Genomic DNA, 14,214 nt, shown 5'->3' with positions numbered 1-14,214 from the left:
AATAGCACTACAGATATGAGGAAAAAAATGTGGATTTCTGATTTTGCAGTGAATTGTCCAATTACGAGTCATAATAACAGTTTTTTAGCAAGACATAAGCCAAGGAATTTGACATGTATTCCTCCCTAACTAGACCCAGATTGGAGGAAAGAAAACCACTGTCCTGCTTCCCAAGCTGACCCCTGACACCGAATACTCCATCACTGTGGTGGGTGTCTACGCCAAAGGAGTTGGTGGGGAGCTGAACGGCATTGGAAAGACCAGTGAGTTATGCTCCTCTTTGCATGTGCTCAAATGTCAAGTGATAACAGTGACACCTCATCATGACTGTATACAGTTGTAGTAGTGCATTCAGGTAAATACAGACGACACTTCAACTCTATCATCCTTTTATCTTACCTCAGAGCCTTTGGGCAGTGTTAGGAACCTGCAGGTCACTGACCCCACTACCAGCACCCTGAATGTCCAGTGGGAGGCTGCTGAGGGCAACGTGCGCCAGTACAGGATCTTCTATGTCCCTGCGGCTGGAGGAGAGGAGGAGATGGTAAGCTGGAAAACAGGTCTAGAGCATTAGAACATGCTGAGTGAGATGTGCCTCTCTCTTTATACCATATCTGTAGTGGCGAGAGCACAGCCTGATGTATGTCTTGTTATGCTTCTATCCAGGCCCAGGTATCAGGCAGCACCTACAACACTGTGCTGAAGAACCTGCAGTCTGATACTGTCTACACTGTAACAGTGGTTCCTGTCTACTCTGCTGGAGAGGGACAACGCTTGTCTGAGAATGGCAAAACCTGTAAGTGCTGCATGCATTCAATCATTAGTGTAGGTCACAAATGGTGATCAATGCAGGGATGTTGAGGAGCAGCAGTGATATCTTTGGTAGGCAGCTCTTAGGGTTCAGAAAAGTCCAGGCAGATTGAAAAGAGGATCTCTGAGAATGACTTACTACATGACGGCAGTGGGATTTCAGGAATCCATTCATGTCTGTCCAGAGTGAACTTACTGGCCTCGGTTCCTGGCTGGCTGTTACTGAATGTCAGAGAACCTTCAATGAGGCAGCCATTTATAACTGATTTGTTTCAGATCATCCAAATCCTTTCAAAAGCTGTAAGCCAAGCCAAACCGATCAAATGCCATTGGTTTCTAAAGAGGTGCTTTAATATGCAGTTAGTTCACACCTCACATATAAAATTTAACATAAGACATAACATAAAATGACAGTATTAAGCTCAGTCAGCTTAGTTTGAACTTCTTTGAAGAACTCAGATTTTTCCAGTTTCTCCCACAATTTCAAACCACCAATCTCTGCTGGGAATGAGTCAGCATTTTGCGGGCTGATTGCGTAGGAAGGAATTCCTCTGACTTGGCAGCATTATAATGGTGTCTCCTCTCTTTTTACCGTAAGATTGTCCATTTATAGGCTGGAATGAAGGGTAGTGGTCAGGATAATGGTGGGGCTCGGGGAATGGGGGAGGGTATATGCTGAATAATTGGCCCTCCTTTGGGAAAAAGAAACAGAAGGGGGGGGGGTTAGAAATGAATGGAGTGCATTATATGTTTTATGGCTCTCAACTCACTTGGCTAAGGTCATGCTCCATGTCCGCTACTGTTACCCCCATTTTCCTTTCTGGAGCAATGGTCCTTCATGTTTTGTGGCTTTTTTTCCTCGACATGTTAACCAAACTCTTATACAGTACATACAGTATATGAGATCATACTGCCACAGAACTTTTCAACCGCTAACCTTGTAACTCTTGGCCCTCTGTAGAATACACTGTCATCTCCATTTAAACTGAAGTGCCTCATTGTACCGTCCCCTCTTCATGCAATTTACGGAAGGATCTGCTCTCACTGTTTGAGCTAACTTTGCAAGCCACTGGCTGTTAATTGTGCCTTAAAATTCAAAACAGCTTTTTAGGCACAAGGGATTGGTTTGTGTAACTTTAAAGTACGGAAGCTCACTCACTGTGTTGTGCCCACTGCGTTTTTTCCTCTGCATTTATGGGGTTATAATGGGGAGCAGCACAAAGCCTCTAAACATCTGCTTTGGTTTGTTAAGAGGCAAGCTTCACACAGGGCTGCACATTCGCCTTGTATATCCTTTTCATTAACCTTCAGGGCACTGACAGGAAGTGTCCTCTTGATAGCAGTATTGTTAAATAATGTCTTAAACTTGTCTCTGTTGGTTGCCAGCCAGTATTGTTCCCATTTCATTGAAATGTTCTCATGTAGTCATCACACTGTTCTGGCTGTCCACAAAACTAGTCTAGACCATAGTGAGTGAGACAAAGGGAGGATGGTAGTACCACTAGTTAAACTCTTAAAGGTGTCATTTAAACACTTGTAAATAACCCCCATGGAACCTCATAAGATAAAACTTAATAGTACTAAAACACACATACAAATAGGAACACATGACATGCATTTGTTTAGCAATATTACGGGTGATGTTCTCATGTAGTTGATGGTTTTACTGACCTCTATACCTGACCTAAACAATCTATTTTTGTCTCCTCTGCCTTATCTAATCCCCTCTCTCAATCTATCTCCCCAATCACAAACTACTTGACTTGCTGCCCTTTAACCTCACCCTGTCACTATTCTTTCCTCTTTGTCTAACCTTCCTGTCATCAATCTTCTTCCCGCTTTGTACCCCGTTTTTGCTTTACCTTAACTCTGTTCTTCTCTCTAACCTCTCACTTCCTCATCCCTAACCTTGGCCGTACCACCCAACATTCCTGGCTCTGCAGTGGTGCGTAGCCCTGTCAGGAACATCAGGGTTTTCAACCCCACTACCAACACTCTGAACGTTCGCTGGGAGCATGCCACAGGCCCAGTCCAGCAGTACCGGGTGGTCTATGCTCCTCTGACTGGCGCCAGACCCTCTGAGTCGGTGAGTTTCCATCCACGGTGTGGTGAGAAGTGTGGTATAGCACATATGTATAAAAAGACATTGGTGCACAACAGCACCCATAACTACAAGTCCTTTTTTATTGTCTTATCACAGCCAATCAGTATCCATCTTATTGCTAATGCCCTTAAATCATGCGTTTATCACACTGACTGTTTCTTGAAAAGAGGACGTTTAGAGCACACCCATGTGGAGGTGTGAGCATATTTTGCCCGAATAACAACCAATTAAAATGTTGACCACCATTTACAGTATACCATATGTGAACAGGAATGAAACAGCCTCAGTCTTAACTTTTAAAGGAGAACATTAGTCTGTTCACCAAATGGGCCGTGTGTGCACGCATGTGTGCAGTTACCGCTAGCTGAGTTCTTGTTTTTTATACACAGCTAAAGATTTTAACCAAGACTGTGATCATTAAATTGCATTAAAACTCTCGTTCTTGACACGATATGTGGCATCTGGCACCAGTGTGCCCACATCTTCAGGGTTTCTGGTTACTTCAAGAATCCACAAGCAACTTTTGAAGTGTTACTTCGACATGGCTACCATTAGCACTCTCCAGCATCTGCAAGAAAGATTGCCCCATTAAGAACAGCTTCTTCAGTGGGAGTCTAATAACATGGTCTTTGAAGAGGTAGGCATACATATTCCAGTTTATTGATAGAAAGGTGCTCATTTATGACAGGCTCAGGCCTTTTTCCATCCCTGGAGCCAATAATGTCTGGCTATGTGGCCTTTTCCACCATCAAATTTAACACCAGCTTAAGATTTGTAGCATGAATAACCAGCTTTACTGATATCCTTTGGCTCGTGTGTTATTTTTACACTCAGAATCTTAAGCGTCCTAGTAAATTTATGACCAGGACAGATGGAGAGTGTAGACAACAGGATGTTGTTGTTGCATTTGCATCGCCACGAAACGATAATAAGCAGATTTACCAAACCCATTTGTTGGTCTGACGCTTACACAGTCTGACCTCACTCTGTCCAACTAACTAACCCACAGAGAGAGAATGTGAGGAGGAGGTGGCCCATATGTAATCAGCTGTCGCGCTGTCAGACTGGGTTAAACGACAGTGTCAGCTGTCAAACATCAAAAGATTATGTGGCTCTTCTTTTCACTTAGTGCTGACAGCAAAAGGCTGACGAGTGAAGGGAGGTGTTAGAGGGTGTGTACGACACAAGCAGCTGTCAAGAGAGAGGAGAAAGTGTATGTGTCTGGCATGGGGATTTGCATTCTGCCTGTGCACCCATGCACAATTGCTATTTTTTTGTTTAGAAAATATAAACATATGCTATTATCTTAATCTGATTTTACTGATTGATTTGGGATTTAAGTCCACACATGTTGCACCGAAACTCTTAAGAACTTTCTATCCCTGACATGCTCGGTGTTTTTATACAGATTTTGGTACCAGGGAACACCAATGAGGCCCTGCTGCAGCAGCTGCTCCCAGACACCGATTACAATGTTGGAGTGGTTGCCCTGTATAGCGATGGCGAAGGACCCACTATCAGTGATGAAGGAAAGACAAGTAAGAACCTGGGCCAGTGTGTTTAAAGAGAGTAGGAAAAACAATATAAAGACCCCTATGTATCATGCTTCTTAGAGTGCAAGTGCAGATCTAGTATAGGTATTCCAGTGATTAACAATTAGCCTCGTTTTTTAGTGCACAAAAAGACAAAAGATACAGAGACGTTCAGAATGTACAACACAAACACTTTTTTCATGTTTCCTCGCTCAGTGCCTCGCAGTGGCCCAAGGAACATGCGCGTCTATGACCCCACCACCACTACTCTCTCTGTGAGCTGGGAACATGCTGAAGGTCCTGTCATGCAATACCGCATCACCTATGCTCAGACCACAGGAGACCCCATCGAGGAATTTGTAAGCATGTTCATAAGTCTGCATAATTGCACTGTTGTTTATGGTTCAATAAATTCTCTTCTGGCAACTATTCAGTGTTTGCCCTCGATCCTAAATTGTAGAGCAGCTCTCACTGATCTGAGATATTAATACAAATGTATCTCTAATATGCTCTTCATTTGTTCTTGTATTAATTAATCTTTTCTTTATGTGATGTCTCATAGACCGTAGTACCAGGAAACAGAAACAATGTGATCCTGCAGAACCTGGATCCAGACACTCCTTATAACATCAAAGTGACTGCCATATATGCTGACGGACCAGGAGGACAGCTGGAAGGAGATGGACGCACAGGTACACACTATTTAATCACTGCACACTGCGTGTTCCAACTGATGCAGAGACTGTTCAAGGACATTAAACTTAGCATACTGACTGACAGGTGTTAAGGATATCACACAGTGCTGCACACACACACACCAGAGTGAGGAATCCATAGCAGAAAATCTGAACAGACTGATCCATTGATTAGGATCCTGAATCGTTGAAGCGAAAGTGGAATAAGTGAAATTCTTGACTTTTCATGAAGGCCAAACGCACCCAGAGCCTTTGCCAGATAATTATAAACTGGCTGTTCTCCAGTGAGGGAGATCTCATGCTTCCAGTGCTGGCCGGTGTCTTGACTCATTTTGTCTTTCAAACAAAAGAAGCCCTATTACATAATGTAATGCCACTCCGCTCCTTCAGGCGGCTTATTATTTTTTTTGATGTAATTTCTCTGATGTGGTTGAATTTATCATCCCCTCAATCACACATTGAGATATATCACCCATAATTCAAAAGCCATAATAAGCAATAAGCTATAATACAGTAATTGCCTCACTGAAAACGCTGAATACACTGGAATTTTATCTCATTGCCATGAAAAGAAGCCCGTGTTGACTGTGCTGTCCCGGCTTGTTTCCCACAGTGGGTATGCTCGGCCCCAGGAACCTTCGTGTGTCTGATGAGTGGTACACCCGCTTCAGGGTGTCCTGGGACCCCGCCCCCTCCAGGGTCAACGGATACAAGATTATCTACAAGCCTGAGGGTATGGACATGTTGTTATGGAGATAAAAGGTGTCAGTTACTGAGGAAATGTGTGTTTTATTATTCATCAAGTAACATTTGTGTCTCCTTTCAGGCTCTGATGAGACCTTGGAGGTGTTTGCTGGAGACGTGACCTCCCACCAACTGCTTAACCTGAAACCTGGAACCACCTATGACCTGCAGGTGCTGGCACAGTATGACACAGGCCTCAGCGAACCTCTCATTGGACAAGGCACCACATGTAAGCTAATGATGCTTTGATTTATTAGACAGATTTATCTTCTGAAAATTAAATGGATTATTCTAGCTGTGACTGTAGGTCCATTGTCTTGCAAAATCAGTGTTGTGAAAGAACATGTGCTAAGAATATTGCCTTCCCTTTAGTGTACCTGAACGTGACCGACCTGACCACCTACAACGTTGGCTATGACTCCTACTGCGTCAGATGGACCCCTCACAGAGCAGCCACATCCTACAGACTCAAAGTTAACCCTATTGATCGTGAGTGCTTTATTCAACTGTGCTTGAAAAAGTGTTGAAGAAGACATTGAATTCTGTCTCATCTGGATTCTCTCCTTTCTGTCTTTCCTTCCTTTCCTCTAGCCTCCAAGAGAGGAGCTCAGGAGATCACTGTCAGAGGTTCGGAGAGCAGTCACTGCTTTGATGGCTTGACCCCTGACACTCTGTACAACACCGTAGTGTTCGCCCAGACCCCCAACATGGAGGGACCTGGAGTCAGTGTAAAGGAGACGACATGTAAGATGACATCCTTTTAACCCGTTTGTTAATGTATGAGAGGACAGTGCACGGACACACTAGATTTGCTGGAGCTGCTGGAACCTTAAATGTATTTTAGGTTGCATGTACGTCACTCTAAATGTTGTGCTTGTGTTTCTGTTTTGTTCTGCAGTGGTCAAACCAACAGAGGTGCCAACCGAGCCTCCCACTCCCCCTCCTCCTGCAACAGTCCCCCCTGCACTAGATGGTGAGGAGAGCTAATGTTTGCATCAAGCATGCTTCAATAATAATTGTTATTGTTCAGCTGAAATTATGCTCTACATTAACTTTGTTGTACTTGCGTCACAGTGTGCAAGGGTGCCAAGGCAGACTTGGTCTTCCTCATTGATGGCTCCTGGAGTATTGGAGATGAAAGCTTCATCAAAGTCATCCAGTTTGTCAAAAGCATGACTGGAGCCTTTGATGTCATCAGCCCTAAAGGCATGCAGGTCAGCATAAACCTTGGTGCTGTCTTTCATGTTTGTTTCTCTGTATGTTTTCTGAAGATAAACTGACCACATGCAATGTTTTGAAAAAATGTCTTTGAGGGTTGGGTGCCATTCACATTTCAGCTGATACAGGTACCAGTTCCTGTACCTTTAATTTGGTACCTGTATCCAACAGAACCTGTTTTACTGTACTTTACTGTCTCTGTCATAACAAAAATGTAATTTTTTAACAAGCTGCAGGAGTAGGCTGAAAAAGCAGTTCAGCTCCTCTGCTCTTTTCTACTCACACATAGGGCTAATCGTCTGTCTCTGTCTGTCTGCTTGTGTATGTGTGTGCATGTGTATACCTGTGTCTTCTTGTCTAATTGAAGTATTAAAGGAAAGAAAATATAACAGACGCCAAAGCCATCGCAGTGGATAGATGCTGCAGCGATAGTTTTGGCTCGCTGGGAAGCCACTTCGGCTTCAGGGCACTTTGCGCCAATTGTGCCTCATCTAAACCTGGCATTCTCACCCAGATGCGCACTCAGGTGCCAAAATTTGGCACTAATTCCATTTTATGTGTAAAGCCCTCTATCACAAATCACAATTTGCCTTAGAGGGCTTTACGGCATACGACATCCCTCGGTCCTTGGACCCTCACAGTGGATAACGAAAAATGGTAGAAACCTGATGAGAAGCAACTGAGGAGGGATCCCTCTTCCAGGACGGACAGACGTGCAATAGATGTTGTGTGTACGTGTAATGTGAAATGTGAATCGGTACTCAGTAGACGTAATTTGGTCAGTACCCTCAAAAGTACCGAGCTTTGTACCCAACCCCAATGTCTTTGCTATGTATATGTTTCATTATCAGTCATTATTACGCTCTCATCATTTTTGTTCTCTTTGAACAGGTTTCATTTGTGCAGTACAGTGATGACGCCAAGACTGAGTTCAAGCTGAACACCTACCACGACAAGGGCATAGTGATATCAGCTTTGCAGAATGTGCGCTACAGAGGAGGCAACACCAAGACAGGTACAATTGTGGCATCAGAGGCATCTTAGCAAACAAACTGTTTTGGAGAAGATTAGTTCTTCAGATTTAATATTCTCTCTCTCCTTGCTTCTCATCCTCCCTCATCCAGGCGTTGCTCTGAAGCACGTCCATGAGAAAGTCTTCACCTCAGACAGCGGCATGAGGAGGAACGTCCCGAAGGTGCTGGTGGTGGTCACGGATGGACGATCCCAGGACGACGTCAAGAAGAGTGCAGAAAAACTGCAGCATTCTGGTATATGTGGAATTGTTAATCATTATCATGTGTGTTTTGGTTTGCGGTGTATGCACAGTCCACACTGTATGTAGCTGTAGAGCTGTTACGAATTATCCGTATTCCCGTTTGCTCCCAAACTTCGATTTTCTGCATAAGAGCGGCAGTTTTATGGTTGATTTAATAAACTCTTGTTATAATCCCCGCTGTGATAAAACTGTTTGTGGTTATTGGAAGCTTAACAATGCTCTTTGTGTTTTGTGTGTGTGTGTTTTGCCCCCACAGGCTACAGTGTATTTGTGGTTGGAGTGGCCGATGTGGACATGACAGAGTTGAGACTTATCGGCAGCAAGCCCAGTGAGAGACATGTGTTTGTGGTGGACGACTATGACGCTTTCGCCAAGATCCAGGACAACCTGATCACCTTCATCTGTGAAACGGCCACTTCCAGTAAGACAGACATTAATACGTCACGAAATACCATTGTAGTTGAGTATGTCTGCATTACAGTGGGAAAATCTCTTGACCTTGATTAGTGCACCTGCAGAGGTAACAGGAAGCTCACCCATTCCTGCACATTTCAACTGATCTGCTGCCAGGAAATGTACAAACAGACATGAATCACTCTCCTTAATCTGTTTTTCCAACCCTCAATAACTTTTTGTCCTGTTTCAGCTTGCCCTCTGATCTACATTAGTGGCTTCACAACACCTGGTAAGCATACAGCATCACCATACACCTTGCACATTAACCAATCCCTCCGGAGATTGTTGGCATTAACTATTATGCTACACAATCAGGAAGTGTTGTGACTTCTATTTCCATGCTCTCACCATTTCTCCTATTTTTATCCCTCCCAGGCTTCAGGATGCTGGAGGCTTTCAACATCACAGACCGGACATTTGCTGGCATGAACGGTGTCTCCATGGAGCCGGGCTCCTTCAACAGCTACACTGCCTACAGGCTGCACAAGGATGCCTTCCTAACCCAGCCCACCAAGTAAGAGCTGAGGCTAAATAGTGTTTGCATGTGTCAAACAGAGGCAGTGTGAGTCTCACTATGTTCATTTTCCCAGCCTATTGGCCTTATCTCCTGTGCACTGTAATCCTGCCCAGCCCACAGTCATTACTAATAATGATGCCTCTGTAGTCATAGGGCTTTCCCCAGTGCCCTTTGACAATGCGGTGAAGTGCTAGCAGGGGCAACAAAAAATTGATCGTAGAATTAAAAAATTCTTGGTCAAGGCCCTCCTCCCACCTTGGAGCAAACAAATCACCCCTGGGTCAACAGCTTTGTCCCTTTATTAGGCCGTATTTAAGTGGTGTTAGGCAGAGCTGCGGGAGTATCCAAACCTCCTCAGCATTCTTTGTTAATATGTTTATAATGATGCGTACTTTGTGTGCGTGGGCTCAGCCATTGCCATTGCAAGTGGAAACACTTCCAACTGTAGCAAAAGAGAGGGGACAGAAAATACTTTCAATGTGTGGGCGATTTATGCAAGGACGGGAGGAAAACTGGCAATCATGTACAGGTTCTGCAGACGATGTGACGGACTGGATGCTGTATCACTGTGGTAGGATTAAATGGTCTTGGTGTGCTAGTGTGGGGAGGACACAGCTCTGACTCATCATGATGTATGTTTTCAACACTAACAGGGAGATCCATCCGGAGGGTCTTCCCCCATCCTACACCATCATCCTGCTCTTCCGCCTGCTGCCCGACACAGGCTCCGAACCTTTTGATATCTGGCAGATTGCAGACAAAAACAACAACCCCGAGGTCGGGGTCACCGTCAATCGTAAGCCTCCCATCCTGCCGTGTCCCTCAGCTGGAGGGGAAATCTGCTGAGCCTGACCCAACATATACACAGCTGCACACTCTTCATTAACAACTCAAGCAGCTTTCTTTCTCTCTTATCTAATTTACAGAGAGTCAAAGCGAATTAATCTTTGTCAGACACAATAGACAGTAAATAAGGCAGTGGAAGTATGTTAAAGTAAATACGACCACTGCTCTGGATTACATTATGATTTTAGATTTTGCTCGACTCTTTAATTCTCTAATAGAAAGCCTTCATTTTTAAATAAGTATCTTTTACAAATGTGTGCTGACACACGTGGTAAATGCATGCAAATAATTACGGGCATGGACCTAATCCCTCCTAGCCTTCTCCTTCATCCCTCTGCGCTCTCAACAGCCATGTGTTCTCTATAGTCCTGTCTGTGCTTTGCGTGCCACCGCATTGTAACACACTGTCAGGGATTCATCAAAGGCTCTTCTCTTTTCAGCTTCCAGCAAAACAATCGCGTTCTACAACAAGGACACCCGAGGAGAGATCCAGAAAGCCACGTTTAATGAGGAGCAAGTGAAGCGGGTTTTCCATGGAAGCTTCCACAAGGTAAACACAATGCATGCTTCTTAAAGAGAGGCGTACTGCGCTCACCCCATGGTGATATTTATTATTTATTTGTCTTTAGTAGGACAGACTGAGGAGCTTTTGTGGTCACCTGTGGGCTGATTATCCTGCTCAGCTCCTTTTAAATACAGAATATTCTTTCTTTTCACCTCATTTCACATGTATTGGTTTTTAATATTTTCATACAGTAGGTCTCTGTGTGAGTTTTCTGCTTCATTTAAGCTGGCGGATTTTTAATGAAAAATCTGACAAGCAGCCAACGCCATGTCGATGTATCATGTTAGCTGTCAAAAGTTCCCGGCTATCCCTCACAGAGTGTTGGTCTGCTGTCAGAAAGGTCTCAGGGCCCTTTTTTATGATTTGACACTAAGCTTTGTTTTTTTAAGAGCATTTGCAGTTAATTTGATGAATGGGTAGTGGAGGCTACGAGTAAATTAAAAGAGAGGTTGGAGGGACATGGTGATACCTTGGCGATCCAGAATAATGTGTAAACTGTTATAGTTAACCATGGAGGTCTGACCGCATCAAGACTGGAGACTATCCTGGTAGCTGTTAAGTGCATTCCCAATGAATCTGCTCCTAACCGTAGCACCAGTCAAGGGATGGATCGATTTAAATTTAGGTCCAGCTTGTGTTGGGTGTCAAGCCCAGTCTGAGATAACCCCAGTGACATCATCACGTCATGTTTTTAGATTTGACAAAGCTCCCCCAGAGCCACGGACGACATTATACAAGTACTCTCAAAGGCTGCAAAGCACCGACCATGATGAGTAAACTGAACTTTGTGAATAAAATTGGTGGAATTCCCCTTTAAACTTTTTGCTGAAGCTCTAATAATAGACGACTGTAGACTGCAGAGATGGATTGAGGACACTTAGCAGTTGTGGAGGCAAGAATAGCACGCATTGTAAGCAATAGATTAAAAACTTGAATCCAGATGTTTGCAGCTGTCCAAGTGATACATTTTCTTGAGTCTGAGACTAATCCATGCCATCAGCTGCCCTGTCTTTCATGAAACAAATATGATTGAACTCCCTTCAGGGAGCGCTTATTAAAAGATTCATTAACATCAACTAATCTTCAAACAATCTGTCAAAACCTCTCATCCAGCTTGAAATAAGCACCCACAATAGTGTTATTGTTTTGCAAACTCTGTTTCTCCTCAGTGGTTAAACCACTACATTAGGCCCCCATGCCAAGCTTACAACTGTGATAAACAACATTTATGCAGCACTGTATGCACTCTCCTGTGGCCACAGCAAGAGGTAAAAGAGAGACATCAAATCGTCCAACTCAAAGCAGCAGCGAATATAAAACATCATCTGTTGTGTTCCAGCGCAGTAGGGTGTAGAGTGTAACAATGAAGGACAGTATATTTTCATATCAACCTTGAATGGCTTGGGTTACTAGTTTCATCACTAAAGGAAAACAATGTACTAAAAGTCACGTCCAATTGGAATTCACTTTGTTCCGAAGGACAGCATGGCCCTTACTTAGCACACAGGAACTCCCTCCCCCAATTCTAAGGTAATCAAAATGAATGACCCTTTTCAGTGGACCAGGCTCTTATCCAACATCAAAGTTCGCCCACTTCCTGATATTACAAAGTACAGTCATTTGAACCGAGGAACTGATGACAGCGATAAATTGGCCCTCAGATCAGAGTTTACTGTAAATGGCTTTTCTGTTTGACCATTTAGCATCTACACAACTAATTGCTGGGTAACCTCATGAATGAATAGGACCCTGGAAAATGTTGGGTCAGGACATGGATGTAAATGACATCACTGCTGGTCTAGTTGGACAGCAGCCTGATTTGTGTGTGTGTGTATGTGTGTGTGTGTTCTCTTAGTCTGTGACCGTGGTGGAGACTGTAGTCTGAATGTACACTGGGTGGCTAGTTTGTGGTGCAATAGTTGTTGTTCCATGAGCTGGCGAGTCTGCAGTGGTTTACCTAGCCGCTTATTTGCTGGTCTGCTGAGTAAGTGCCATTGCCTACAGCTGTGGCAGTGTGTGTTTACATGTTGTCAGTGGTTTCCCAACACTTTGTCCGTGGCTATTACAGACTGAGTGACCTCTGTAATAAAATGTATGTGTGTGTGTGTGTGCTGAAACCAGAGTGACCAAAGATGAGGGTTGTCACAAATGGCAGTTGGGCTTATTGTCCAAGTGTGAAGATAAACAAAACTAAACCCAATAAACTCACATGTTGACCTTTAAGTTTCAGGCTAACGATGTAGAGCTTCAAATAAGGATTATGTTAATTTCTGATTGATCTACAGATTATTTCCTAAATTAATTGATTTATTATTTAGTGTATTAAATATCAAAGAGGCCCAATACAAAGCCCATCTTCAGATGTCTTGTTTTGTCCAACCAACAGTCCAAAATAAAAAGACATTTGGTACATTATCATTATATATATATATATATTTTTATTCATGTAAAGGTTATCTACAGACATCTAAAACAGCAAAAATACTACTATACCTGGTTATTTTTTGTTTTTCTGTTTGTTTTATTTAGTCTAATTTAGTTTATATTGCTCTTTCCACCTACCCCCATACATTATCATTATCATACATCACCATAGAAGACTAAAAAACAGGAAAATATTTACATTTGAGAAGCTGGAACCAGTGAAATTTTGACATTTTGCTTAAGAAATTACTTAAATCTACTATCAAAATTGCTGCGGATATCATTTTCCCGCCAATCACATAATCTAATAATCCAGTATCTAATAATCTATTAATCTAGTACTATAATTTTTAGCGCTATTGCCAACCATTTGAGGACATTTTCACATAGTATGAGCAATACTAGGGTTTTATTATTGCATGTTTGGTATCTTAAATCATGGCTTTTCTGGGCTCTGAGCTGATTCTGGAGGAATTTTGACACAAACCTTGATTCTTTCATGCCACAGTGCTGGGTCACAGAGTACTTACAGATCTGGCTTTTCTTCTCATGTTAGTTAATAAAGAGTTACCCAGGCCGGAGAGGTCGTGGTCTACCGCTAATAGAACATGTGGGAAAGCTCTCAGAGATGACTATAGCAGATGCTAGCCACTCACTAGCCCACTGGGGAATCCCCTCCCACACTCGGAGGGTGGGAGCCCATAGAAGGAGCTTTCCTGTAAACGGAAGTGAGGAAGACATTTTCCATAAGCCGTAGTGACTCGTCGTGTCTTCAGGGTTACGCTGGTAGCTGTAGTCACTCAACAGTGCACTGTAGTTTGCCTCCATGCTGAAAAACACACAAACCTTATTGTTCTTTGAGAAGTCTTGAACCCAGTCCTTCATACTTTCCTTTCAGGGACTTTGTTGGGAAGGCTGTGCCAAGGTACGCATACACTCATTAAGACAGAGAGGGAGATTTTTTGCCAAATTGTCCTCTGACTGCACTCATTGTGCTACATTGTGAGGACTTTCTTTCAGACACGAA

At 43.3% G+C, this 14,214-nt stretch overlaps 1 protein-coding gene across 4 annotated transcripts in view; it reads left to right on the top strand.

Moving 5' to 3' along the window:
• col12a1a (collagen, type XII, alpha 1a) overlaps positions 1-14,214 on the top strand; it is a 60,305-nt gene that overhangs the window by 33,090 nt on the left and 13,001 nt on the right. For all 4 annotated transcript variants that reach the window (XM_049595966.1, XM_049595964.1, XM_049595963.1 and 1 more), the window contains 20 exons: positions 134-263; positions 405-544; positions 667-796; positions 2,754-2,896; positions 4,323-4,452; positions 4,663-4,805; positions 5,009-5,138; positions 5,755-5,874; positions 5,968-6,114; positions 6,258-6,374; positions 6,477-6,629; positions 6,784-6,858; positions 6,960-7,099; positions 7,995-8,118; positions 8,228-8,371; positions 8,636-8,800; positions 9,026-9,064; positions 9,211-9,349; positions 10,006-10,148; positions 10,639-10,748. In XM_049595966.1, the coding sequence (XP_049451923.1) occupies positions 134-263; positions 405-544; positions 667-796; positions 2,754-2,896; positions 4,323-4,452; positions 4,663-4,805; positions 5,009-5,138; positions 5,755-5,874; positions 5,968-6,114; positions 6,258-6,374; positions 6,477-6,629; positions 6,784-6,858; positions 6,960-7,099; positions 7,995-8,118; positions 8,228-8,371; positions 8,636-8,800; positions 9,026-9,064; positions 9,211-9,349; positions 10,006-10,148; positions 10,639-10,748 (2,562 nt within the window). The remainder of the gene's footprint in view (positions 1-133; positions 264-404; positions 545-666; positions 797-2,753; positions 2,897-4,322; positions 4,453-4,662; positions 4,806-5,008; positions 5,139-5,754; positions 5,875-5,967; positions 6,115-6,257; positions 6,375-6,476; positions 6,630-6,783; positions 6,859-6,959; positions 7,100-7,994; positions 8,119-8,227; positions 8,372-8,635; positions 8,801-9,025; positions 9,065-9,210; positions 9,350-10,005; positions 10,149-10,638; positions 10,749-14,214) is intronic.

Source organism: Epinephelus fuscoguttatus, linkage group LG14 (genome assembly GCF_011397635.1).
Source record: "Epinephelus fuscoguttatus linkage group LG14, E.fuscoguttatus.final_Chr_v1".
Taxonomy (NCBI): domain Eukaryota; kingdom Metazoa; phylum Chordata; class Actinopteri; order Perciformes; family Serranidae; genus Epinephelus; species Epinephelus fuscoguttatus.
This window is presented reverse-complemented; position numbering and strand designations above follow the sequence as displayed.